We start from the raw sequence: 26284 nt of genomic DNA on the forward strand, positions 1-26284 counted from the left end.
CACCACCACCACCACCACCAGCAGCAGCAGCAACAATGATACTCAAGCCTTATAGTCATGCCATTCTCAATCTACGACATTGGAGGGAGAATAATTGTGCATTCCTTTCCTGGCGAGCTGCAATAACATTTTAGGATAATGAAACTTAAAGTTTGTGAAAGCATTATTCCAGTTTCCAAGAATCTGAAACACATCTTCCTAGATCAAATTCCCTTGGAAATAGGAGGCCACGGAAGGTGTCAGATTTATTATATCAAATATCCTGTTAAAGGGAGTGGATTAGAAATTTGCGTAGATGGCCTGTTTAAAAAGTCCTCAACGTCATTCTAAAGTAAATGGCTCTCTCTTGCTTCACTAGGTCGGAACCTTCAAGCCCATTACACAACATACTTCGAAACTGTGACCATCACACGTTTAATCTAAAAGGGTCCAGTAGTGTCCTGGCATATGACCCGAATTACCACCTCTCCTCTCCTCATGGTGGAGGTTACTCTTTAGAGTCTTGCAAAATCATTAGTGTTTACTCTTGACAAGTTGAAAAAACAAGTTCATCAGAGCAGTTTGTTCTGTTCAGCACATTATAAGAGGGGAGGTTTTTGGCAATAATAATCATTGTGCAAAGAAGGGCTGCTGATGAATTTGCTGTTTTAAAAAAACATTTTCGTAGAAATATTTTACTAGTTAGAATGAGCACGTATCCAGTAGTTTAGTCATTGTACTCTGTGAAATTTACACTGTAAGCATGTTTTGGTCAAGTTTTAAGAAAATGCTTTGATTAGGATTAGCTAAACTGACACAGTTAGCATCTTTCTAACTGTTTTATCATTCATCAAATTATTTTTATTTAAAATGTGTCAATTGTGTGGAACTCAGTTCTAGATTGACTCCTTTTTCCTTTTTAAAGAAAAACTAAGCTAAAAGCTTTTACTAAAGGCTATTCAGTACTGACTAGCTCATGAATAATGAGACGACTCTACATTTACCCAGATGCCAGATTTTTATATACATAAAGCAAAAAAACCAGAAACTGATTTTAAAGGTTTATTTTCTAGTTATCTAAAACCATCTATATAATTTATACCATTTGCCTTCTAAAAATGTAGGTGAGACACTTAAATGCTGTCAACTTTCTTGAAATCATTTTTAGCTAAAGCCAAAATTGTGTCCTGATATATATAGATTGAAATCCTAGCATTTCTTAGTACTTCCTGAATTGGTTATTCTTTTAGTTATTCTACATCTTATTTCCAAACAAATATAAAAATTCAATAAAGTACTGAATGACAGTAAGGTACTCAGATCCTGTGGCTTTGGAATGAAAAATTATAAACAATAAGGTATAAGATAGAAAACAGTGAGAACATGATTTGCTATTGTAGTTAAGTCTGGCCAAGTCTCAGTCCAATTTGCCTAATCTGAATTACAAAAACAAGATAGCCAGTGTAATTCCCTGCTATTTGAATATCTTTGTTACTTTTAAATTTAAATGTAATACCCAAAATAAAGTCACAACTGTTTCCATCCCTCATTTTTGATGTTCACTTAAGTTGTGTTATCTTCATTTCACATGATGGCATAAACACTTCTGAGCTCTGAAATCGGTTCTTTGCCCCTCCACTCCTGTGCTTTCTGTCATGCTGGATCATGCCCAGCCCACTCTCTCCACCTCACTCTACACCGTCACACCTGCTTTTCACAAGTATGACCAATATGCACGAAGAGGATGGACATTGGCTAAGAGCTGAATTCTGATCCTGACCTCGACTCTTTCAGGGTGGTGCTAGACGAGCTAGCTGCAAAGCTAAGACACACTGTCAGCTATACAACAAGAACAGAACTCGATAACCTGAAATTGCTTCTAAGCTTAACGGAGAAGGCAAGCGGGTGCCAAAATGATGAGAATAAATGGCAAATTGCTTAACATTATTCATGACTAGGACAATTAAAACAGTTTATTAAAATATATATTTATGCATACATAGCTGTTTTTATATAAATATGTAATATGCTAAAATATTGTAATCATTCACTAGTGTCTTAGTTTCTCATGTAAGATTTTTAAATTTATTATTGAATAATTTCAATTTTTCATCAATAAAGATTACGTTTGATATTATTAACCCACATATCATGATTTGAAACTTTAATTGTCACTGAAGTAGTACTTTTTACATCTTTAGTCAACTTTATTTAACTCTACAAGAAATTTTCAGTTTATTTTCTTAATTTCTAGTCTAGATTCTGTTCTATAAACATACTTTCTGTAAGTATAGTCGGCTATGACTAATTTAGGACCTCCTGCCATTTAGTATTAATAATACATATGCCTTCTTCCCCCTGTGCCCTCCCCCAACAAAAAACTATCCTCCACAGCTTCTTTTTTGGCAGACATTTTTTTTCCTCCATTTTGTGGACTGACTTACATCTGATCCCACTTGGATTTCACTCCACCATGTTTCCGTTTAACTGTGCCTTCATTTCTCCAAGGTCACTTGAATTCTGAGTCAACGTTCTAAGGAATTGTCTATTTTCTTTTCATTTCACTTGTCCTCCACATACTTGGCTAATTCACTTGCAACAGCCTACTTCCATCCATTCTCTGCTGATGGCATATGCACCAATGCCAGCCTAGAATATATGTGACCCTCTTGCATTAAGACAGACCGTGCCTGATAGTTTTATTTCAACTAGCAACAATGTTTAAACACAACTATGAACACAACAAAATGAACTGTTGTTGAATACAAATACACGTTGCGTGTACTAGTGAACTTGTTCTCTTTAAGGTGTTTTCAAACACTTGGGGGTTTATAAGTGATTTTTTTTTTTATTATCATAGGTTATAAATCACAGGTACCTTGGGGTTTTATTGAGTGAAACCAATTTTACAAGGTCTCTTCTCTCGGTTCATTTTTCAACTTCTTTCATATTTCAACGTTTAAGTTATCAAATGCTAGATTGATAAATACATTAATCATAATTGGTTCCTTACTTTCTAGCCCTCAAAATGTCAATGGGATCTTAATGGACCTGTCTTACTTGATTGAGTTTCTAAAGACACTGGTTATCATAAAAAACCCTTCCTCAAACCACTTAAAATCTGCCCCTTGTCATTACCAACATCTGACATGTTAGTAAGCAACTAGAGCAAGTTGAAATCTTTAGATTTAAACTTGAAGGAACTTTCTATCAGCATACTCTCACTTTTGAGCAAAGAGAGTAAGTGCAATTAATGTGGGGATAATTCTCATCTTTTCCTTTCAAAATATAGGCATCCTTGTCCACATCCTTACTGTGACAACATTCATGTTATATTCTTCCACTAATAAAACCAGATAATTTAACCTGACCCCTTTATACTTGCATATTTCATTTCAACACATCCCCACTTAACACAAGAGTGGGGTTTTCTTTCTTCAGGGAGTTTTTGAATTTCCTTTATTCTGAGGTGTTCCTCACCCCACTTTGGCTTCCAGTCATGCCTTACTTGTAACTTAATTGTTTTTCTAATGAGACTTTTGTAGTAATAGTGCTCTTTTTTCCCCCCTGATTCCTAGGTATTGTCCTATTCTCTTGCCTTTACATAATTGACATAATTTTGTTTGCTATTGCTTAAATAATCATCACAAACCAGGAACTCAGGACACAAACTACTTCTCTCTCTCTCTGCCTTTTTTCTTTCTCTCTACTTTCTTTCAGCTTTCTCTTTCTTTCTTTCTTCCTTTCTTCCTTTCTTCCTTTCTTCCTTTCTTCCTTTCTTCCTTTCTCTCTGTCTCTGTCTCTGTCTCTGTCTCTGTCTCTGTCTCTCTCTCTTTCTCTCTCTCTCTCTTTCCCTAAAGCTTCTACTGCATACTTGCTATGTAGTTGAGTTTTTGACAGAGGCTTGATTTCTTAGAATTGTTTCTGATTCATTCCTTGGCAATACATGCCTCAAGAATTAAGGTTTGATGGTTTCTGCATACTTGAAGAGGAATTGCTAATGCTATTACTTATTCTAACTCTGTGGCCTTTATTTTCCACAATGAGTTGTTTTCAGCTTTTCCATTTGGTCAGAGGCCTCCTTAGTGTTGCTTTGTGCGTTCTTGTTTCAAAGTGATTGCCATGAATGGATTCATGGGAACAAAGATGGTGTGAACAGGGGTGTTCAGCCTCAGCTAACCTATATGTTCAGTGGAACCAAACACTATGTATTGCATTGAGGGCAAGCGAGGAAAGATACCAGCAAGGGTGGGCGGTGCTTGTGTTCATTGCAAGGGGTTGTCCCTTGATTAAGTTGTAATCAGTAGGTAGAGGGACACATACTTTTGGAAAGAAACTTAACAATATTGATCAAAATGGCAACATTAATATGTAATGCAACAGCAATAGGAAGAAATTAAAGTGGAATCAGAGCAGGTTTTTCAAGATATATAAAGAATTTTATAACAATACTACATCTTTTTTGATATGTATTTACTTCACAAAACACTAAACAAGTTCACTGAAGTTTTTAGAGCTAGAATGTATACAGAATTTACATAGACATAGATATAGAAGAAAATATACAAAACTGTTGTATTTGGGGTGACATAATTATGTTTCGAATTTCTTTAATATAAAAATAAAAATAAATTCATCATTGTACTCAATATAATACTATTACAATAACAGACACCTTAGTTGCAAATTTCTAAACTTAAATACTTTGTATATTGTACACATATACTCTTATTTATTTGTGTGTGTGTTCCTGTGTACAAGTACAGGTATGTGTATGCACAGTATATGAATAGATGTCAGAAGATAATCTCATGTGTTGGTCTTCACCTTCCATCTAGTTTGAAAAAGAATTTCATCCTATTTTTCACCATGTATGCCAAGCTAGCAAATCCATGAGCTTCCTAAGAATCTCGTGGCTGTGCCTCCCATCTTATCATTGGAGCAATGGGATTGTAGATGCAAGCTGAATGGGTTCTGGGGATCTGAACTTAGGTACTCATGTGTACACAGCAAACACTTTAGCCATTTGAACCATCTCCCCTGCAAGAGGCAGGGGCAAGAGAGAGAGAGAGAGAGAGAGAGAGAGAGAGAGAGAGAGAGAGAGAGAGACAGAGAGACAGAGACAGAGAGACAGAGAGACAGTCAGACAGAGACACATACATAGAGAGACAGAGACAGACACATACACCCACAGAGGAATGGATAGATGGAGGGAGGGATGAGGGGAAGGAGGGAGGGAGGGAGGGAGAGAGGGAGAGAGAGAGGGAGAGAATTTCCATTTCAATTTATGGGAAAGAATAAAATGCCTTTTAAGCATTAAATTAAAAGGTACTAGACTGTTCCAAACTCTTCCAAATGTGATAAGTGCCTTGATTTTATTTCTCTATGTGAGATTACATACAAGAAAATAATAAAGCTGTCGAGAGTGACAGCTATGGTAAGTGCATGAGTATCAGAAGGAAAGTTACTGCATAAAATAATTTTACTTTTTCAGACAAATGACTTACATAAACGTAGAGACCCACAATGACCTGGCTTATACGCAGTAAATTTTCTAAAACAATTTTCCCATCATCTGTGTCTATGATGTATCCTGGACATCCTCCTTAGCTGAATGGAGGCAGCTTATGTAAGGAAAGAATCATAGCAATGTGGGAGAAAAATCAAAATATTATGAAGGACATCTTTCATGAAAGTGTACTATTCTTTCAAATTTTTTGTTGCTTGACTTTCATGATTCCCTACCCATCATGTCCTAAGCCCCACCCCTTTGACCTGCTCAAGTGTAAGTTTCCTCCTTATGCCATGATGTTTGACAGTTTGGTTGCAAGTCTTAGTCTATCTGGGCACTTAATTCCAAAGGCACTCACCATTTTATTCATTATTTATCCATTATTGGGCTTTCCAATCTCGAGGTTAATTATGGAATTTTCAATCTTGAGTTTAAAAATTTTAACCATTTTTCCAAATAGTTTGACCCCAGAGAATGTTTCTACACTAATGCATCAAGACAGAGGATTTAAACTCAGCTTTGATATTTATTTATTTATAAGCTCACATTCCCCCTTCTAGCATTGATAGTGTGTCAGTGAAATGAACATATCTTTGTGTCATCACCTTCACTATGGAAATCCTAAGGAGTTAGTCTCTTCTGCTTGCATTTCCTGGCCTTCAAGGCTACTGGCAATGATACCTTAGGGCTTTCTTCTCTGTATATGCCTTAGCTTAAGTGAGATGCCCTGCTAGCCAATGTGACCCTTTGACCATCTGTTTTTAACCTGTGGCTAAAGGATGAACTGAGTAATTGTATTTAGGTCAAAACACAAATGCCCAAATCTTGGATTAGGTGACACTTAAATCACTAAATAATTAAGATAATTAATGTTTATACTAAATTGTTTCCCATTGCCCTATTCACATTTTATAGGCTTAAGAGATTTAGAGGCACATAATAAGTTCATTTGCTCCCATGTGTTCTGATTAGTGCTACCAATAGCTTTGAAATCTGGAATGAAGAGGAATGTTGTAATAAAAATATCATATATTACTTCATTAGTGTTTCTCTTCCCAAATAACTCAGATGTTTTCTGTTTACTTGTGGAGGAAAGTTTGTTTTGGTATTTTCTTTACTGGATGGGGTTTCCATCATCCTTTTCCAAGCAGAAATTATCCCAGGTTTGTTTTTTCTTCACTTCCAAATAGCTTCTGAAGCAAATGAGGCATCATTTCCAACATAGCAAAGTGTTTGATCTTTTGCATTATTAGAAAGGTACTGTCCTTTGAGTAAGGAGCACACCTAAGTTTGTTTACCATGCCTGGGTCATGTTATTCAGCTACATAAGCAACTCCTTTGATGGCTAGCTTGCTTGCTACAGCAGTATCATGATTTCCACAGGAGAATGTGCCACTTGCTATGTTGCAATTTGTATGACATGTCCATTGGAACATCTCTGGACATCAGCTTGGAAGGAGGGGTTAGGGAGAGGAGGAGCTGTGGACAGGTTATTTAATGGCAGAATGAATGGGAGTCAAAGATCGCTGTGCAGTCAGCCTACAGCCTCCACTGCACCATCTCCACACAGCTTTTTTTTTTCACACTGGTTACAAACAAATTGGACAACAAAATCTCATGAGATATTTGTGATTTAATTTTAGTCACAAAACGTCTTCAAAATGACGAGGATTTTGACAGCTTGCAAAGTGGTGAAGTCACTGAAGAGTGGCTTTGGTTTTGCCAATGGGACTGCGAAGCGACAGTGGGACTCCTCCAGACCTGGCATCAGGCTCCTTTCTGTGAAGGTAACACCCCTGTTTCTTGTTTCTGATGATAATACACAGGACACAATTTAGCTGTGAATCCAACACTGATGATAATACACAGATCACAGTTTAGCAGTAAAGCCAATGGGGTACTGACAGAGCAAACACAGCTTCAAATACAATTCCAAAGTGTTTATTAAAAAGTGCTTTACCATAGATTCCATTGGTATAGCAAATGATTATTTTTAATCTTCTCTGAGTAAACTGAAGGGGATCTTTATCCAATATGAGGAATGACTCCAGTACCCATTGACATATAAAATATAAGTGTACTAATAGGATAGAGAAACACTTAAAGATGTTATCATAGTTTAGTTTATGCCTTGATTTTATTGCTAATAGTCTGAGTTGAAAGAAGCAGGTTCTATGTGCATAAGGTATGCCCCACCCCCAGGATGTTAAGCCTTTGTTATAAAATGGCTTAACTGAAAAGGTTTCTTCTTAGACATATAAGATTTTGAAAGTTTAGAAGGAAAATATCTGTGAATTTTTTAGTATTGGGTGTCCCTGTACACAGAGAAAGACAGCATAGCATTCCCATGCTTTCTTAACCTTCTTATCAGAGGAAAAATGCATGATTCTCGTTTTTTTGCAGAATGAGATTTTGAGGCAAACTGCAGCTAAAAATCTGTCTGTCCATGTTTATCTGTAGCTGAGGGAACAAGTCCACAGTGAAACAGTAAATAGTTTCTCTCCTACTCCCACCTCTGGTTATGAAATTCCTATAGGAACCTCTCTACCCTTTCCTGTCACTTTATGATTATTTCTCACTGGACAAGTCTAAATTGGATCATGGGAACTTGGACAATGAAACTCTTCTTTACTGAATATAAAGCTTCAGAAATCATAGTAGCTTCAACATACTGTTTCACTAGTGCAAAGAGCTATAAAAAGGTAGAAAAAAACCCCCACCCATTCCTTTTCAATGTTGTGTAAAAACAGGAAGAGTAGCATCAGGAATTCTGCTTGTAATTTGGGTGCATAGTAGGCTGACTAAAAATTGTCCTGGTGCTCCTTAGATTCTTTTGCTTATGTTGCTTTGGTCAGGATTTCAGGGGCTTTGGATTCTGGCATGTGTGAGAACAAGTAATTTCTATAGGTTCTCATAGCTTCCAGGGACAGGAGTTAAGCAGGAAAAGAAATAAAATGAAAGAGAAGAGAGACATAAGAAGACAGGTGGGAGAGAAAAAGAGGGAGGGAGGAAGGGAGGGAGGGGGAGGGAGAGGGAAGTGGAGGAGGGGAGGAGGAGTGGGAGGGAAAGGAAGAGAGAGGGAGGTGGGGGAGGGAAGGAAAAGTGGGAGGGAAAGAGAGAGAGAGGGAGGTGGAGGAGGGGAGGAGGAGTGGGAGGGAGAGGGAGAGACACTTATACTTACATCAATGGCATGATACCAACTTGAGCCTCCCACCCTGAGAATTTCTTACAAAGACTAAGAAAGTCATGTTGGATTCATTTTGATTATAAGATGGAAGCCAGAAAGGAAACTGGATATTCTAAAGCATCAACATGGACACAGTGTACCTTGATATAGACAGAGAATGATGGTTTGGCTTTAGTTAAGTGTTTTCGACGCCTTGAAGACAGTCACATGTCATTTTGAAGAGAAGAAACTGTAATGACAACAGTATCATCTACAGTTTAAGCGCTTTGCCACATTCTTGTACTGGGTCACCTGGGACACTTTATACCCATAGAAATGGGTAGCTAAGGATGAGCAATCTCTGTTAAATACCAAAAACAGAGCAATGAACTGACTAGTTAAAATAGTGAAGGCCACAATAATTAGGAGGCAGCTCCCCAGACTCAGCAAGCACTCTACACAGCAATTACCACACAACAACATGAGCTAATTATGTGGATGGACCCCTGGGAAAGCAATCCTAGCTCATGGTGGTAGATCTGTTTCAAGGGTCTTCCATAGTTCATAACTAAGAATGACAAATTTTCAGGAGGAATAAGCCATCATTTCAAGGTGTACAAGCCATTACTCACATATAGTCATTACTGGCCAGAACTTTGGAGGAATGCCAGACATGAAAAATGGAGGTTCTTAAGCTTCACGGTAGTGAATTAAAGTCCCACAGAGTCCAAGGGGGAACGTGTGTTCTTATTCACTTATTTTGAAATAGTCCTTTATGTATTTTTTTTTTTGCCTTCTCTTTTAAAACTCAATTTTCTAAGAAGTACATATCCAAATGAATTCTTTTTGATGTGGGCACAGTATTTTAAAGATAGTTGAAAGTCCTTAGAGTGTATTTACATAATTGTCATTGAAGGACACGGGAGCAGTTTTTACAGGTTAGTGACAGCGCAGCTAGTTACAGATAGGAAATGGATTGTGAAAGACACTCAGATCCAAAAGCATCGCCCTGTGAGCCAAGTTGCGCTTCCAATGTCAGAAGAGGTCACTTTTTTCTCCCCGTGGTGAGAGAGGGAGGTGGAACCAACAGCGACACACTGTGTTTTTCTGTGACACTTCCTTGCATATTTGCTTGTGGCTAATATTTACAGAGTGTGTGCTGCCAGTGGACACAATTGCGTTTCACTCATGGGGAAGAAGAGAGAACTTCAAGGTGTTCCTTGTTTCAAAAGAAGTTGGTACCAAGGGTATAAATGATCAACAACCATAACATATGAAAGTTTTAGAGACCATAATCTTTTTTCTATTAGTATTGAAAATGCCCAGTGTGCATTATTATACTCAGCCAGTTGGAACAGTACTGTTGAAGACACTGAGGCTGAGAAATAAAATAAAATATGGATTCTAGCTTCGGTTATACATTTCATATTATTCTGACCTTGGCAACTCACATAGTCTCTGAACTTAGACTTTGTCATAAGTAGTGGAGAGAGAGAGAATGTACGATCACTATACAATACTGATCACTGTACAATACTGAAGCCTAGAAGGCAATTTAAAATGAAAGCTAACTACTTTAAAAATCGTGTTCCATTCACTTCAGTAGAGACTTCCTACAGGGTTAGATGGGGTCCTTATGTTTTTTATAAACTACAAATTATTTCAATGACAAGAAACCTAGTAAGAGGTCTCATACGTTTAGGATGATGATGATGTTATTTCTGCTTAAATACTTTAATTAAATAAGATGTCTTTTATAACAGATATGACTCAAGGATCAAAATGAATAATACTTGGGGTAAGGATTGGGATAGGGATAACCTTGTTGCACATATACAGGCCTCAATTCTTAGTATAAGTAATGCAATAGTAAGAGGCAGATTGTATATTGAAATGCTCAATTTTATCCACCACCTTATCCAGTTATCCGTTATTGGGCAGATCAGCATATTGTAGATGAATATAGAAGAGGAATAGGCAAAATTAAGTGGTAATGTATGTATAGTCTCTGACTTCAATGAGCTTGATGGTTTATGAATTCTGAATTCACAAGACACCAGGACTGAATAGTTTTTCCTTGTATTTATAAATTTGAGAATCAAAGGTATTCAACTGAAAAGGTTGAGTTCCAAATAGGACAAAAGCCCAATAACTATGGCTTCTAATATTAATCTACTTACACTTAACAGAAACCTGTGTTCAATTAAACCAGGCCCCTAACATCCAAGTATTCTCTCTGGCAATCTGGATATGACAGAGTCCTTTGGAAAGTTTAATTTTGTAAGACTCTTCTGATTCCAATAAAGCAGCATCTTTAGCTTAATCTAGAGGAGCTATCAATACTTCACCAGGAACTGATAACTACAAAAAGTTCCACAAGAATCTTTTAGTTATGGCCTTAAGAGCCATTCACGAAGAATAAAATTTATTAGTATATTAGAGTCTTTCTGTACAGTACATAGGGGTAAGGATTGGGATAGGAGTTAGTTTATCACACATATTCAAGGTTTGGTGTTTTATTAGACTTTTACTACATATATGTTAGGGATGGATTTCACCAATGGTAATGCAAATATTTCAATAAAAAATTATGTTCAAACCCCAAGTAGTTATTTTCTAATTGGCTCAGAGAAGAGATAAATTTATGTGCTTTTGATGCACAGTTTTCCTGTAGTTGGGAAGTAGCTTCTCTTTTGCATTCCTATGCATGCTATCCATACTTTGTCTCTTATCTTGAAGCACAGACCCTTTAGTTTACCACTGACAGTACTTTGACCATTTGGGCCTCTTTGCATACCACTTTTGGAAAATCTAAGAGAGAGGGTAGTGAGTAAGACTTCATGGGGCAGAATTTCTGGAAGCAGGGGCTCTTTGTTCAGATCATGGTTTTGCATTCCCTGAGGCTGAGCCCTCTCTGGACCTCCTTGCCCTATCATCCTTCTGATGTGGGTCAGAAGCCATGAATTCTGGTTAAGAAGAGTTCTAAGGGTCTAGCCTGGTCTTGACTCTTGTGTCCTTGGCTTCTCCTCAAGGCCTCCTTGGCCCATCCTTGAGAATGCTTTTCAATGATCTAGAGGTGAAATGGGGTTCAGCTGCAGAGGAAGTGGGGCTCATTCCTTTGCCCTTATGTCTCTAGTAGAGCACCTCAGGATTTCTGACTGGTTAGGATCGAGAGCTGCAGTATGGCTGTCAGTAACCCTTTTGCAATGGGATGAAGATGGAGCTCTCTGTCAATCTTCAGATGGAGATGGACAGACCTTGATGTCACTAGGATTTCCCCATATCTTTACAATGACGGGGCCTCAGGAAGGCTACACGGGCTAGTCTCAAGTGTGCTGTGACATTGTTTTCATGAGTACAGACAAAGTCAAAACCTGAACATACTTTTGAGTTCACTTTCCTTTCTTTATTCTTTTCTAAAAACCATTGAAGAAGCTTTTAAATTTCTTAAGGAAGTTGTTGGGTGGTGAAATTGTCATTATTTAATCAACAGGTTTGGTACAGAATTTAACAATTTCACCTATGTCAGACTATACAAATTTATAAGGTAAAAAATTAGCTAATACCATTTGGACACTCCCAAATTCAGAACCATTTGTCCTATACCATATGCATAGTCAGAGCTTGTTTAAAAATGTACACTTATAAAGACCTGTAGTGGAATCTTCATAAATACTATACTTTATTTATGAGAAATATAATTAGAACAAAATTATTCATGAATCTGGCTCTTTTGTTCATCTAAGCCCAGAATATGGGACTGTTCAAAATTATCTCCTATATTAGCTTATGTTTAACCCAAACCAGAGGACTTTGATGCTGTAAGGCTTAATTGATTGCTACAGTTACAATGTTCAGACATCCTGAGATGTTAAGCATCCATAAATACAAAGAAGTACATCAAATAGTTTAAAGATAAATTAAACTATTAATTGGAATTAGAAATTTACATACCTATATTTCAAAAGCATAGCTCCCAAAATGAAAAGATAAGATTTCACTTACACAAAACAAAATTTTATGATTTTAATTTTATACTGTATTATTTACATAATAAATATCTGAAAAAAAATCTGTCCTTAGGCTTCCAATTTTTCAGTTTAGTTCAGATATATGTTTTAAGAGGCTGAGTACTGGAGTGAACTAATAGCTATGAAACATCAGGTAAGCCAGAAATCAAATATATTATATAGCTCGAGGCTGTGGTGAAAATGGAAATAACACACAGGGCCTCCACTTTCTCTGATATGCAAATAGCCTACTTAGATAAATGACTCTACAGCAATGTAGTCAGGTTCCCAGAATAAATCATTTTCATTTTTCCTACTGGCTTAAGGGGATTATTATCTCTATAATGCTTTATATCCAGATCCCTGTGAGTCGTATTGCTCAGTTAGCTTAAAGCTTTACACACAAAGCATTTTGTTCGCAAATACTAACAGGTCCGCTCAAAAGCTTCATCACTCCTCCCATTTCACAGATGTGTAAATACCGAAATTAACAAGAACATCCTTGTTTATAAACTGAGGTGTTTATCAGGAAATGTGGCTAGAACTTTCAGCAGGCCTCTATTATCAACTATTTTTCCTTTTTTTATTATTTATTTTGTAGGTTATAATACAATTACACAAATTTCTCCCTCCCTTTCATCGCCCCAGATAGATATAAATTTTTTCTTTTTTAAATTTATTCTCTCATAGATATAGCCTGACCACACCCGCCCCGCCTCTTTTTCTTCCAGTCCTGCCCCCAATTCTCTGCTCCTCCTCTGTTTCCTTCCTGGAAAAGGCAGGTCTCCCAGAGATTGCAACCAAATGTGGTATGCCAGGTTGGAATAAGACTAGGCACTTCCTTTCAGACTAAGGCTGGATGTAGAGACCTGTAGGAGAAAAGGGATCCCCAAAGCAGGCAAAGGTGTCAGAGATAGTCCCTGCTCCCATTGTTAGAGTCCCTCTGGAAGCCCAGACTGCATAAACTTAACATATATGCAGAGGGACTAGGTCACACCCACGCAGGCTCCCTGATTATTGGTTCAGTCTCTGTGAGCATCTATGAACACAGATTTAGTTGATTCTGTGTGTTTTCTTGTGGTATCTTTGACCCCTCTGGCTCCTACAATCCTTCCTCCCGCTCTTCCACACAATTCCACGAGTTTCACTTTGGCTGTAAGCCTCTGCACCAGATAGATATTTTAGAAGCTGACATTTTGTTATGTGCTGGGACTGCAGCGGTTGAAGCCATCACTAGACTCTGCTGAGTCAGTTTTCTTGCTGGGATTTCCTTCTTCGTGCTAGAGCCCCCGTCCACCTGAATTTTTTCTCCGTGCTTCCCTCTTTTTTTTAATTTCGTTGCGTTCCCAGAAGAGGCTCAGATCAAAGAGTCAACAAGGTTTCCTTCATCTATATAGATGTCAGAAAGCACACACATGGAGCGTTTCAGGGCAATGCTGTTTAGATATTTCCCTCCCCCTTCAATGAAATCATTGTTGTGTGGCTGTAAAAATATGTGTGCTGCTTTTCAGTTTTTCTTGTCTGGTTTGCTCCTATATACAAAAGCCCAAGTCTGTTTTCAAATACAAGAAAAGACTCATTCCACTTGTTACCTGTGTCTTGAAGTAAAGGATTAAAAACACCAGCAAACCCACAAGATACCTGATTCAAAGCCAAGGAACGATATCTTCCAAGTCAGTGGAATGGCAGTGGGATGCAGAACCCTGAACGAGCATCAATGGGATGCAGAACCCTGAACGAGCATCAATGGGATGCAGAACCCTGAACGAGGATCAGTGGATGATTATAAGCAACATTATAATGAATGCAAAGAAATGCCCAGCAGTAATAAACATGAAGCTGATTTGAAATTTTATAGGCTCATTATAAATCTTGTTTCAATTTTGAATACACTTCTTAGGAATGAATTCTCTAAGTTAGCTTAGTATCACCCCAGGGACTCTTTCTGAAGAGCATCTTGAGGGGGAATTTAGCTGTGTGACTTCCATTATTATTTGTCACATTGTTCTTATTCTGGGAATTATTTTTTTGAAACATTGACTCTTTTAAATGTGATCTCAAACTGAGAGCCTTAAAAAGTAAAGAGTTCTGGTTGTTTGTAGCCTTCTGAAGCTATCCAGTCACCTCATGCAAGAATGAAAATAAACCTGTACATGTAGTTTCCAAGTGAATTTAAATTTTCATACCGAATTAAAAGCCTTAAAAAAGAAGAGTGGTTTGGGGGTGATAATATTTGTATAATCATACTTTAGAAAATGTATTAATAAAATTGAAATACTTTAGGACACAGTGGAACCATGATGCTGAGGCAAACCACAAAGAATGTCAAAAATTTCATTGGAGTTATAATCAAATATATTTCATTGGAATTATAATCAAATATATATACAAATCATTTTGCACAAAATTGTGCTTTCATAAAAATTACTTCTAGTTGGTGAAAGAATTCCAAGTTTCAAAATATTAGAAGACACACTATTGAACTTATTTTAGAATGTTCATCCTAAAGGCAATGAAAGAATGGGCATCATATGGATATTGAAATAATACAGAAAAAAAAAGAAATAATACAGTTTAATAGAGAGGAGTATTACATAAAGCAGATGATTAAAATGGTGTAAAAAGTTTTAAATGTTGTGTGTGGTAAAACATCTATAAACTCACAGATATTCCTACAAAAGTTTGTTGTTGAAACTAGCATTTAATATTACTAGGCCACGGGGAATTTTGTATTTCTTCTTTATAAAGCCTTTAGATTTCTACCACATAACAACAGAATGCAGGGTTTCTACTGTGTATGTCCACCTATGTGCATTCATGTGGCCAGAGATCAACAACTAGTGTCTCTCCCTACTGCTTTCCACGGAATTGTTTGAGACAAGTCTCTCACTCAACCTGTAACATCCTGCCTGGCCAGTCAGCCTCCAGAACTTACCTGCCTGCACACTCCTATTCTGGAGTCTTGGATGCACACTGTCATACCTAGAATGTTTTAGGCTTCTGAGGAGCTGAACTCCAGCGTTCATGCTTGCACAGTCTGTGCCTTACCTGCTGAGCCATCTCCCCAGATCCCTGAATACACCTTTTGAGAACTTGTTTACAACCTCATTGGCTCCCAGATTCATAGTATCTATAATGTTGGGACTAAAAGAGGGTAAGTTAGCTTACATCAATTTCCCCTCAGATCCATATAGGCCAAAATTCTTGATCTCCTTATTCCAGGTGCTGTGCATATTTTGCAAACATAATAACTGGGGTAGATGAATACAAATGTGATCTTGAAAAAAGGAGAGATCATATTATTAATTACAGATATAATTTGAACACTGCCTTAAGGCCAATCATGAAACTTTCCTCTCTCTGCTTGAGCACATTAACTTTCCTTCAAGGCATTGCATGCTGCTCTTCTGTTTCCTGATACAAATAAAATAGATGCCTACCCTTCCTCTTTTCTTTTCTTTTTTTCCTTCTTTTTCTCCTTAAAAGACATTCTTAGGAAATGGTAATCCTTCACTTTCACAAGAGGTAAGAGCCACATTACGAAATGGAAATCACACTAGAGAAAATTTCAAGTATGTTTCTTTCAGTCAATATTTTTAAAAATTAATGTATCAGCATTCTCCATAAACCTTGACAACAATAAAGATAAAGCCACACAGCTTCAATTTTAAATGGAATGAGAAAAATGAGCCAATTATTTTCTGTTTAGAAATTTGGTACATAAACACAACATTTCAAGTGTGAGACCCTATTAATGAGTTAAGACAGAGAATCATTCTCTATATAATCTTGTTCAACCTCATGAGCCCCTTTCTTGTGTCCTGGCTACTACCAACCCCCCAATTACATACAAATGCTTAATAATTAGATACTGGCAAGCATTTTATATAAAAGACAAATAAAAGAGTTTGGGTTATGAATATCAAATCTAGTTTTATTTTTATTTTTTTGCTAATGATGGAGGATTAGATTTCTAGATAGCATAGGTAGTTATTAATATTACCAGTGGAATCAAGTCATGGGAAAATATGAAAATAAGATTGAGAAGTCTTCTAGAACTTTCTGACAGCTTTACCTATACCACACCTGGATGGTGTGTAAAGCTGGTACTGCATGCAACTAAGAGTTATCGCCAGCCTCAGTTGATTCTTATCTTCCTTTCATTCTTTAGTATTGGCCTAGATAGAATGTGTATCCTCATTCAAGTAAGGTGAAGATGGATAAAAATGACCAGAATACAGTGGGCATCAAAATCACTTCACATCATCATGTGTTAATATTCTAACATTCTAACACAACAGTCCAGTTGCTTTGCATTCCTAAGTTTGGCTGACTGCAACTTTCTATGAATCACAGCCAGCTCTTTCTGAAGGGTTACAGGATTGGGATAGGCTGTAAAGGTCACTAGGAAGTAAAAAGCATACCTTAAACAACTAACTATAACACCCCCTCCTCCCCACATCATCATCATCATCATCATCATCATCATCATCACCATCATCATCATCTACACACACTGAGAGAATGCCAGGAACAGGATCAAAAGGCAATCAGCGTTAATTCTGAGTCATTCAGTCATCGAAGGCCTAGACTGTACACTAGGAAAGACAATCAGGTTATAAATAGAACACAAGCAAGTTGTTTACTCAGAAAAGAGTAAGAGCCGAGGTATTGCATATAGAAAATTACCTAAGAGAAGGAACCTTTATGCAAATTGATTAACTTGAAGACTAGTATCCTTCAATAAGAAAGAGTTAACTCTACAACCTAGTCTAGGAAGAAGCAGGGAGAGACTGGAGGTAGGCTTGTGTGATGGCACACAATGGAAAATGGAAAGCCTTTTCTCTTGTGGAGCAGCATGATTTTATGCAATGTAGAGTTAAATGAAGAAGCAAATGGGTGACTGTTCACTCGCTTTAGTCATCATTATTATTAATTTTTGGATATTAGGTGCTGAGATGGAGCTACTTTTAATTGGTGTACATTTAAATAACTTTATTATTGAGCCTACAGGACCAGATGTGATTCCAAAGTGGCTCCTCCTGAGATGTTAGGAAAAGATGATGAAGGCAGAGGTTGCAACTCTAAGGAGTTTAATATCTTTGAGTGTGAAATACAATAACCACTTCTGGAGAACACATAGCACTAAATATTTACCTTTGAAAGAACAGTTCAGCCAAAAATTAGACAAACAAATTAAGAATGTGAAGTGCTAAAAATGAAGACTAAGTATCACATGAAAAAAAATATAATACTTTCAGTAATAAAGTATATGAGCTGGGGGCACATTAGGGAATAAAACAGATGTCACACTTTGCTCAAATGAAGTTCTCTTCCTAGCAGGATAAGACAACAAAGGAGTGAGTCACTGCATGCTTGGGCTTTTGGAAAGTGAGAAAAATGTTGACAAAAGCCCTGTCCAAGGACATGGAGGACAGAGAGGCAAGCTGTCGTCTTCAAAACAGGGATCAGGGGGGAGACCTACAGGAAGGTGACATTCGAGCAAAGACTTGAAGGACTTTTCAAATTTGGGACTTGAAACACAAAATTTGCTAAACATTTCTTTATTGAGATGGGTTTTAACCTTAGGCATGGGGAAGAAAACATGAATTCTTTTATGAAAAACATCCCCCAAAGAAAAGGATGCTATTTTTTCATTAATTTATTTATTCATTCACTTTATGTCCCTATCATAGCCCTCCCTTCTTCCAGTCCCACCTTTACAAGTCCCTCCCCCCACCATCCCCTTCCCTTCTCCTCAGAGAAAGGGACACCTCCCTTGGGTACCACCCTGCCCTGGGACATCGAGTCTCAGCAGCTCTAGAAAAGGATGCTATTTTAGGCAACTTTTTATTTCCAGGCATTTCAGTCACACCCCCATCCTGCGTTTCTCAAGGTTTTCTCTGTTTTACAATTCAGGAAAGGATCTAGCTCTTTCACTATATGGAGAGCCTAGGGACACTCAGCACACATCTCCAGAGGCACAAGTACTTAGCATATGGGAGAGGCTCATGAGGTTTGTGGCTAGACGGTCTTAATTGTCCTATTGGCATATACATTTTTTATTAAGCACAAAGGGACCATATCATTAAAAAGGTCCTTGATTTTTCTTAACCTTCCATGATATTCTACAAGTATACACACTTCCCTTAATTAAGACTTTCTCCACATTTTCAGCTTTTAAGGGACTAACGTGCCCTGGCAGAGGGCATTTAAATTATAATTTAATAATAGAAATCTAATTCCTAGGTTATGTTTGACAGGATGGAGGCTCCAAAAAATATCTTATGATGGTGAAAGGTGAATTCTTATGGAGTCTCTGGAAGGGAACGGCATTCGCGGGGGCTGGGGGGGGGGTTAGGGAGGAGGGGACTGTGATCTAGGAGAGAGGACTCTAAATAATAGCTCCTTGCTCAGAGTTCCTCCATCAATTCATAGATAAGTCAATTGGCACTCATCATTGTAGTCATTGGAGGCTAGTATAGTTAAGAGGAATATAAAGTGTACTACAGGCAATAAACAGAAGCCTTGTAACAATGTAATGAGTAGTGGGAAAGAGAATTGGAAGATCTATAAAAACTGCCAAAAAGCACAAAAAATATAATTAAGGGAGCAAAAGACATATTGAACACATTCTCTGGGACTATTTCAGACAGCAGTAAATGTCTCTTCAAATGTATCTTAGAAAAAGGAAAGCAAGGCAGGAAACTAGTTTCATGAAGAGAAGAGAGGAAAAACGCATGAAATAGAATTGTAGGAAAAGGTAATAAGAGATGAATTTGCTGATGTGAATTTTTACCTTTCTTTAAAATAGTGGTGTCATCTAACCCAGAGATCAGACAATAATCAGAAAGCTCCAGTTGGGACTAGGTCAGAGGAGGGAAAAGGAAAACATAAACAAAGGTGACATTTTAGCAGATAAGCTCAGGATAAGTCCGATAAATTGAAATATAGATAATAGCTGAATTTGGAGTTCACAGCCATGCTTGCCTAAGTACAATTACTTTAAGTTACATATTATTTGACCATACTCTCTTTCTTCTATTTTCTGAAGGCATGTCAGTTTCTTATGACTTCCTTACCAACAGAAAATAACATTTCTAGTAGAAAATGTTTTGTGACAGTAAATTTTCATTACTTGGACCAAAGAGTTTCATCTAGCGAAACACGTCTGAGTTATCTGGGGACTTTTGCCAATAAACACTCCCCTGTTGAGACCCATCTCTGTGGAATGCCTTTTACCAATCTTTGGAAGTACACTGAACGTTAGCACTCAAACTTCCTAAAGTTATTAACCTCTGTCTTGAATTGTAATTACACAAAAGTAACTGAAAAAATCAAAGTGAATTATGGAATAACGAGAAGGTGTTATTAGATATGACAAGCAGAGCTGATCTTTCAGGGTGAAATTTAGATGTGTAGTAAGCTAAACCCTGACAGAAATCTCATCACCACTGATATCAGATGATGCCAATCACTGGTGGGTTTTTTTTTTTGTGTGTGTGTGTGTGTGATGGAAAGTATCAAACTTTTCTTAACATAGTGTCTAGAAAAACAAAGTACAACTAATCAAAGAGACCATCAAGCTTGTGACCCCCACTCACCTCTATAGTATACATTTCCACATACCAACATCTTTCCAATGAACAGTACAGAACTTCTTTTGTCTTTCTCAGGAAACAAACATGAAATCCATGTGTTTTATTTTTAATTTAAAACAAAATAAATAAATTACCCATTTAAAAGAATGTGATTTAAATAGGAGGCACTAAAGCAGTCCTGTATATAAGTATACTGTATATACCCATTCATACATAATTGAGATTTAGGAACATAGTGTTTGATGAAAGGCAATCAAACTACCATTTTACATGTAAGAACAATCATTCTAATGGTATGAGATTTGAGTACTTTGGATGTAAAGAAAGCTTCGTATTTCTGCAGACATTATTAGTGAAAACTAACAGGCTTCTGCATTTTAACACTTGAAAAGTTGAGAGGAATACAGAAACAAAGCTCATTAGCATCTATTATTAAATTGATTTTAAATTGGTGTGTGTATGTGTGTGTGTGTGTTAGTGGGACAGCAGATACGGAGAGATTAGATACTATGGCTCCAGCCCTAAAATGGTTAAGGGACAGAAAGTGGAGAACTGGTGTATTTCTTCCTCTAATGAGCTCTCACTTGACCTCACTGAAGGCATAGCCTTTCTTCAACAACTTCTGTGCATGGCCAAACTGGTTTCATATATAATCATATTAATGTCTCTGACTTATAATTATTTGAGGCAAATTTCAGATATGCTACATTATGATTTAGTATCTCAGGATGTATTTATTAAAAAGATACAGAACCTTAACTGCATAACCTAATACTGTCATCAATCCTAACCGATTATATCCAGTATAATCAAGTACCAATTTGTCATTCTGATTTCCTCAGTTGCTGTGAAGTATTTTATGACCACATATTACAATGAGCTACAGTGTCTCCTGGAGATTTCGCTCCCTTGAGCTGTGGTTTAACACATTTTTTCCCTCTCCCTTGACCTCTATGGGAATAGAGATGTAAATTGTTTCAACAATAGAATTATAGTACTTATGAGGAATGGGTGATCTTTGCTTGCTTCCTAGATAAGTTTCTCTAATTGTTCCTTCTTTTAGCCAAGAGTTTTATAGAAGCTAGTTCAAAGATTAAGACAGCAAAAGTAATCGAATTCAGGATGCCCATAGCCAAAACCAAGAACCAGACATAGATATAATTAACTCTAATAAAAGGCAAAATACAATATGGCTTTTAGAGTGTTCCACCGTGCTTGGTGCTGTATTAGTGTTAACGGAGGGATACAGCTCCAGCTTCCCCATGTCCATAACGCGGTGCGGAGAGGGCAGCCCTGGGGACAACTCCATCAAACACCAGAACTCTGTGGAGCATAATTTAATAGGTAATCTCAAGGATTCCTTCTGGCTCTAAACTTCTGAGTGAACATGAGCTGGGCAGTCTAATTCATGATGCCTTTGTAAGCTCACGAGCTTCCCTTAAAGGTACACTTGAGTGAGGCTAGGGAATACGAAGAAGGGAAAGTTACCAATTGTATAGCTCTGCAGCCCCCGTGAACTATTTCTGGCTTGTCAACAACTCTACAAGTAGACTTAGAAGAGGCAGTGCCGTTGACAGGCTTCAGTTCCTCTTCCAAGCAAAGCAAGACAAAACACCTACCAGTGACAGTGCCATCCACTTGGAGAAAAGTCACAGGTGACACACAACAACCCCATGCCTGGGTGGGAAGGTTTCAGTAAATCTGCTGTCCCTTTAGTTATGCGTGGGCATTTTATCGTCAGTGTTTTTTTTTTCTGTGGGTCCCGTGTTTTGTATTTTGCTCTTAAGATTCTTGCAACTGCTTCCTTAGGCACAGACTGCACACATTGTTCTGGAAGATGGAACGAAGATGAAGGGCTATTCCTTTGGCCACCCCTCCTCGGTTGCTGGTGAAGTGGTTTTTAATACTGGCCTAGGAGGGTGAGTATGCTTCTCTATATAGGAGAATACTTGGGTGGTGTAAACTCATGGTAACAGGTTGAAATCACCACATTGTTGTATTGTATATTGTAGCTATGTGGAGCTTTGTGCAGAGCCTACTGTGGACAGCCTGGGGAGCAGGTAGAGATGAATGCTTCCTGTTCCTATAAAAGAAACGCACCACGGTAGCTCAGGAAACAAAACAAAACAAAACAAAACAAACAAAACAAAACCAATCTTAGAAACGTATGTTGTGAAAACATCAGTTATAGGAAGTATCGGTCTGATGAAGGCAAAACTTGTGGCATGGGAAAGGTGGAGTGTCATACTATAGGGTCATTCTGTCAGTGAAGTTAAGCCCCATTCTTGCACAACAAACAAGAGACACTTGAGCAGTTTGGATAATCTCACCTTTGAATAAAAAATGAACTGATAGGATAAAGGAGATAAAAGACACACATGTCTAATATTCCTTTAAAGATTTGTCTTTTATTATTTAAGTGTGTGTGTGTGTGTGTGTGTGTGTGTGTGTGTGTGTGTGAGTATGTGTGATCATGGTAACCAGAGACAGTGGATCCTCTGGAATTACAGCTACGGAAAGTTTTGAGTTGCTTAACATGGGTGCTGGGAACTGAACTTAGGATTCTTTATTGGAACAGGAAGTGCTGTTAACCTCTGAGCTGTCTCTTTAGCAGCATACCTAGTATTTTTAAATAGTTTTCAATTTTGACATGATATAGTATTTAAGTTTTACTAATGGGTGACAATGAATGTGAGAATCGTTATATAGTTCATGTGGTTGCTTTTACCTAGACAACAACCTGAAACATTCTGGTTTCAGGATGTAACAGCTGAGTATGGAGTATTGAGCTATTGCTTAATCTTTTGGAGTTACAGGTTTCCTATTTAAAAAGTAAGGGGGCTATATTACAAAATAATTGACAGCTGGAGACTTAAACCACATGTGTCTTAGGAAAAATATGACTTGATTATCTTAAAAGGTTTCCTTCAGAGAGTCAGTCAACTAACCTTCTATGAGATATTTGATAAACACTTCAAGGAAATTCATATTAGCCTTGAAATAAGAGAGGGACATCAGGTTAACTGATACTGAGTATATTGATAAATCAAGCCTGTCGTGTTATTAATGTGCATCTTCTCTAAATCCTAACTTCTCTGAGTAGAATGAAGAATATTAGGTCGTTTACAAACCAGCCCCAGTGGTGAGGACATTAAATTACAGTGTATAAAACCTGCTTGCAAAGTTTTGCTTCGCCAAGCAATTATTTAAGCTTCTCGACAGCACTAATTACTAGCTGTGTTAATATACCTGCCAACAAACAACTGTTTAATATAGATCAGAATGATGGAGGGCACTCGAGTTTTCTTCTTGGTGATGGATTACAGGTGATAAATCTTGTCACATCACAAAAGTCAAACATGACCTGATAGATTAATTTACTTTTAACACTGCAGGGCGGCATCACATGCTACATTTATGAACTCACTAGAGAGTACATAAGCTCATGGTTAAGGGAGAGGTCAGGTCCTTTAAAGAAAGAGACCAAGGAAGACAGAATTAATTTAAAGCCTCTTCTGACGTGGAAAGGCATTTGTATTGGGTTAGTCCACAGACCTTATGTTTTATTGAGATATGTAGATTTCATCCATTGTCTGGTTCACTCAATAAGGTGGTTGATAATTAAGTTTTTTTTTTGTCTTCATAAACACATTTATATTGTGTAGAAGCCTTGGTTAAAAGAATGATCAGTTGTTGACAGGTGAGAGGCATCTGAGAAATAAGCTGGTAGAGGCTGTGAGCGCTGCATCCCCCTGGGGATGATGGAGCTGGAAGACAAAGTGTTCTGTTGACGAAGTTAGTTCTGGTAGGATTTAGTTTGGATGGGGTTGAAGAATTTATGTTGACTGCTATCTGAGCTGTATTGGATTGGCTTCAAGGCTGTCGATGCCATCCTGTTCAGCACCTAAATTCACTTTCAGCAGTAATCCACAAGAAAGATTTGGTTGGACTCTGTCTGCAGGTGACAAAATGTAAGAGGCAGGAAAGAAGAAATCAGTTAGAATGTCTTCAAGTGCATGGAGTTAAGTGTTGCTAGTTTCTAGTGTTTATGGGAAAATGTTTTCCTCCCCACATAAAGTCACACACACACACACACACACCTCTCCAACTTTAAAATTCTGCATTGCTTCCCAGTTCCATTTTCAGGACTTCAATAAAAATAGTTATTTGGAAACTTGACTTTTAAGTCAGTAAGGCTGTAGGTGAGTGAGCAACATTTTTTTTTCCACTTTATAATAGCTGTTGGTGTTGTATGCTTCATTTGGTATGCTCAAACTAAATAATTTAAACATCAGTATCCTTGAGTTATTCTTTTATGAACATTAACTCCTTAGTTTAATTATTCACTGAGTTCTAATATGGATATATACACATCCTGTTATTACTTGGTTATTCTTCAGCGTCATAATGTCTATTGAAAAAATTATTTTCACCTTTTTGATATGTTTGTGAAATGTTAAGCCCTTCATAGTAAATATAAGTTTTTTACTCAATATCTAGTAGGCTAGAGAAGCTTTTAAGATATTTGCAATTGTTAAATTGGTAGCAGCATACAAAAATTAAAATATTATTTGAGAAATTTAAGTTCTTTTAAATGAAACAATAAAAACATGAAAATCACCTTTATGTTAGAATCAGCTTTTCCAATCCACATTTGCTATATTATGGATATCATTTGGAATTCTCATGAGAATTTTTTTAAGGACTGCTAAAGACCAGAGACAGGTTTTAGAAATTGAACTCCATTTTCTTTTTATTAAAGAGTTTGATGGCTCAGAATATGTACATAGGTAGTAAGTTTGCACTTAGATATGTGCTTTGATGATAATGTTCTGGCCTGTCTATCCAGGTACCCAGAAGCACTTACTGATCCTGCCTACAAGGGGCAGATCCTCACCATGGCCAACCCTATCATTGGGAATGGTGGGGCTCCCGATACCACTGCACGAGACGAACTGGGACTGAATAAATACATGGAGTCTGATGGAATCAAGGTAGTGCCCACCATGATGTGCTAAGAGTCTCTCTTTGAAAAAGTGTAATGACTGACTTTTAAGGCTACAAGAAAGGCAAAGTTTCTCTCACAAAATTATGTATTAAGTCCATGTTTTCAATCTTATTCCTAAGTATCTTAGGGTAACCTTTAACTTGAGAAGTCAAAGCTTTTCTTATTAGGATACTTTAGATTTTAATGCCTTGGAAGAAACTTATTTTAATACATAAAATATTGATACAAGTCCAAATAATGAGGCAATAAAAGATGAAGAATCATCTTTTGATGTAAGTTTGATAATAATTGTGTGTTACCTATTACCTTTTAAGTATCAGTAAAAGGTAATTTATATCACGAATAGGAAGTTATCACATTTAGATGACCTAGTCAAGGATATTTGGACAGTATCTTGAAATATGGAGCATATAAACAATATAAGACATACGCGGCTACTTCACTCTCTTTGTATTCTTTTTGAGAGGACCTTGGGTCTCAATGCTTAGTCCTCACAACTAAATTATTTATCACAATTTTCTCAGTCCTTTCTGCATGTATGTTAAGAAAGTTATTTTATCTGTTATCTGTATCAAATAAGTAATCATGGACAACATCATCGATAAATTAAATAGTTGAAAAGCGACAATTCCTACATTTGGGAATTTGTTTGTAAGGTAAACCCACTTCCAAAAGCAGCATTAAGGTGACAATGATATACTTAAATACAAGTGTTGACAATCTTTTTGATGTCATATTTTCAAAATTTGAATCAGTGCTAAAAACATTTAAATATGCAAAATTAACCTTCAAATGAGTCGAAAGAAGTTCACGATGTTTGGTGAACCACCCTTCAAATGACTATCTGTCTTCTTAGGTGGCAGGACTGTTGGTGCTGAATTACAGTAATGACTATAACCACTGGCTGGCTACCAAGAGTCTGGGTCAATGGCTGCAGGAGGAGAAGGTGAGAAGTCGGATGGGTCTATGGGTCTATGGGAGCCTGGGAGCTTATGCATTTCTGAATAT

The 26284-nt window shown here is 37.2% G+C and overlaps 1 protein-coding gene across 1 annotated transcript in view; it reads left to right on the forward strand.

Moving 5' to 3' along the window:
* Nucleotides 1-7149: 7149 nt before the first annotated feature.
* Cps1 (carbamoyl-phosphate synthase 1) overlaps nucleotides 7150-26284 on the forward strand; it is a 105799-nt gene continuing 86664 nt past the window's right edge. Inside the window, exons 1-4 of the mRNA XM_031368864.1 lie at nucleotides 7150-7278; nucleotides 22078-22187; nucleotides 25118-25262; nucleotides 26133-26222. Coding sequence (XP_031224724.1) covers nucleotides 7153-7278; nucleotides 22078-22187; nucleotides 25118-25262; nucleotides 26133-26222 — 471 coding nt within the window. The 5' untranslated portion in view covers nucleotides 7150-7152. The remainder of the gene's footprint in view (nucleotides 7279-22077; nucleotides 22188-25117; nucleotides 25263-26132; nucleotides 26223-26284) is intronic.

Source organism: Mastomys coucha, unplaced genomic scaffold (assembly GCF_008632895.1).
Source record: "Mastomys coucha isolate ucsf_1 unplaced genomic scaffold, UCSF_Mcou_1 pScaffold14, whole genome shotgun sequence".
NCBI classification, from domain to species: Eukaryota; Metazoa; Chordata; class Mammalia; order Rodentia; family Muridae; genus Mastomys; species Mastomys coucha.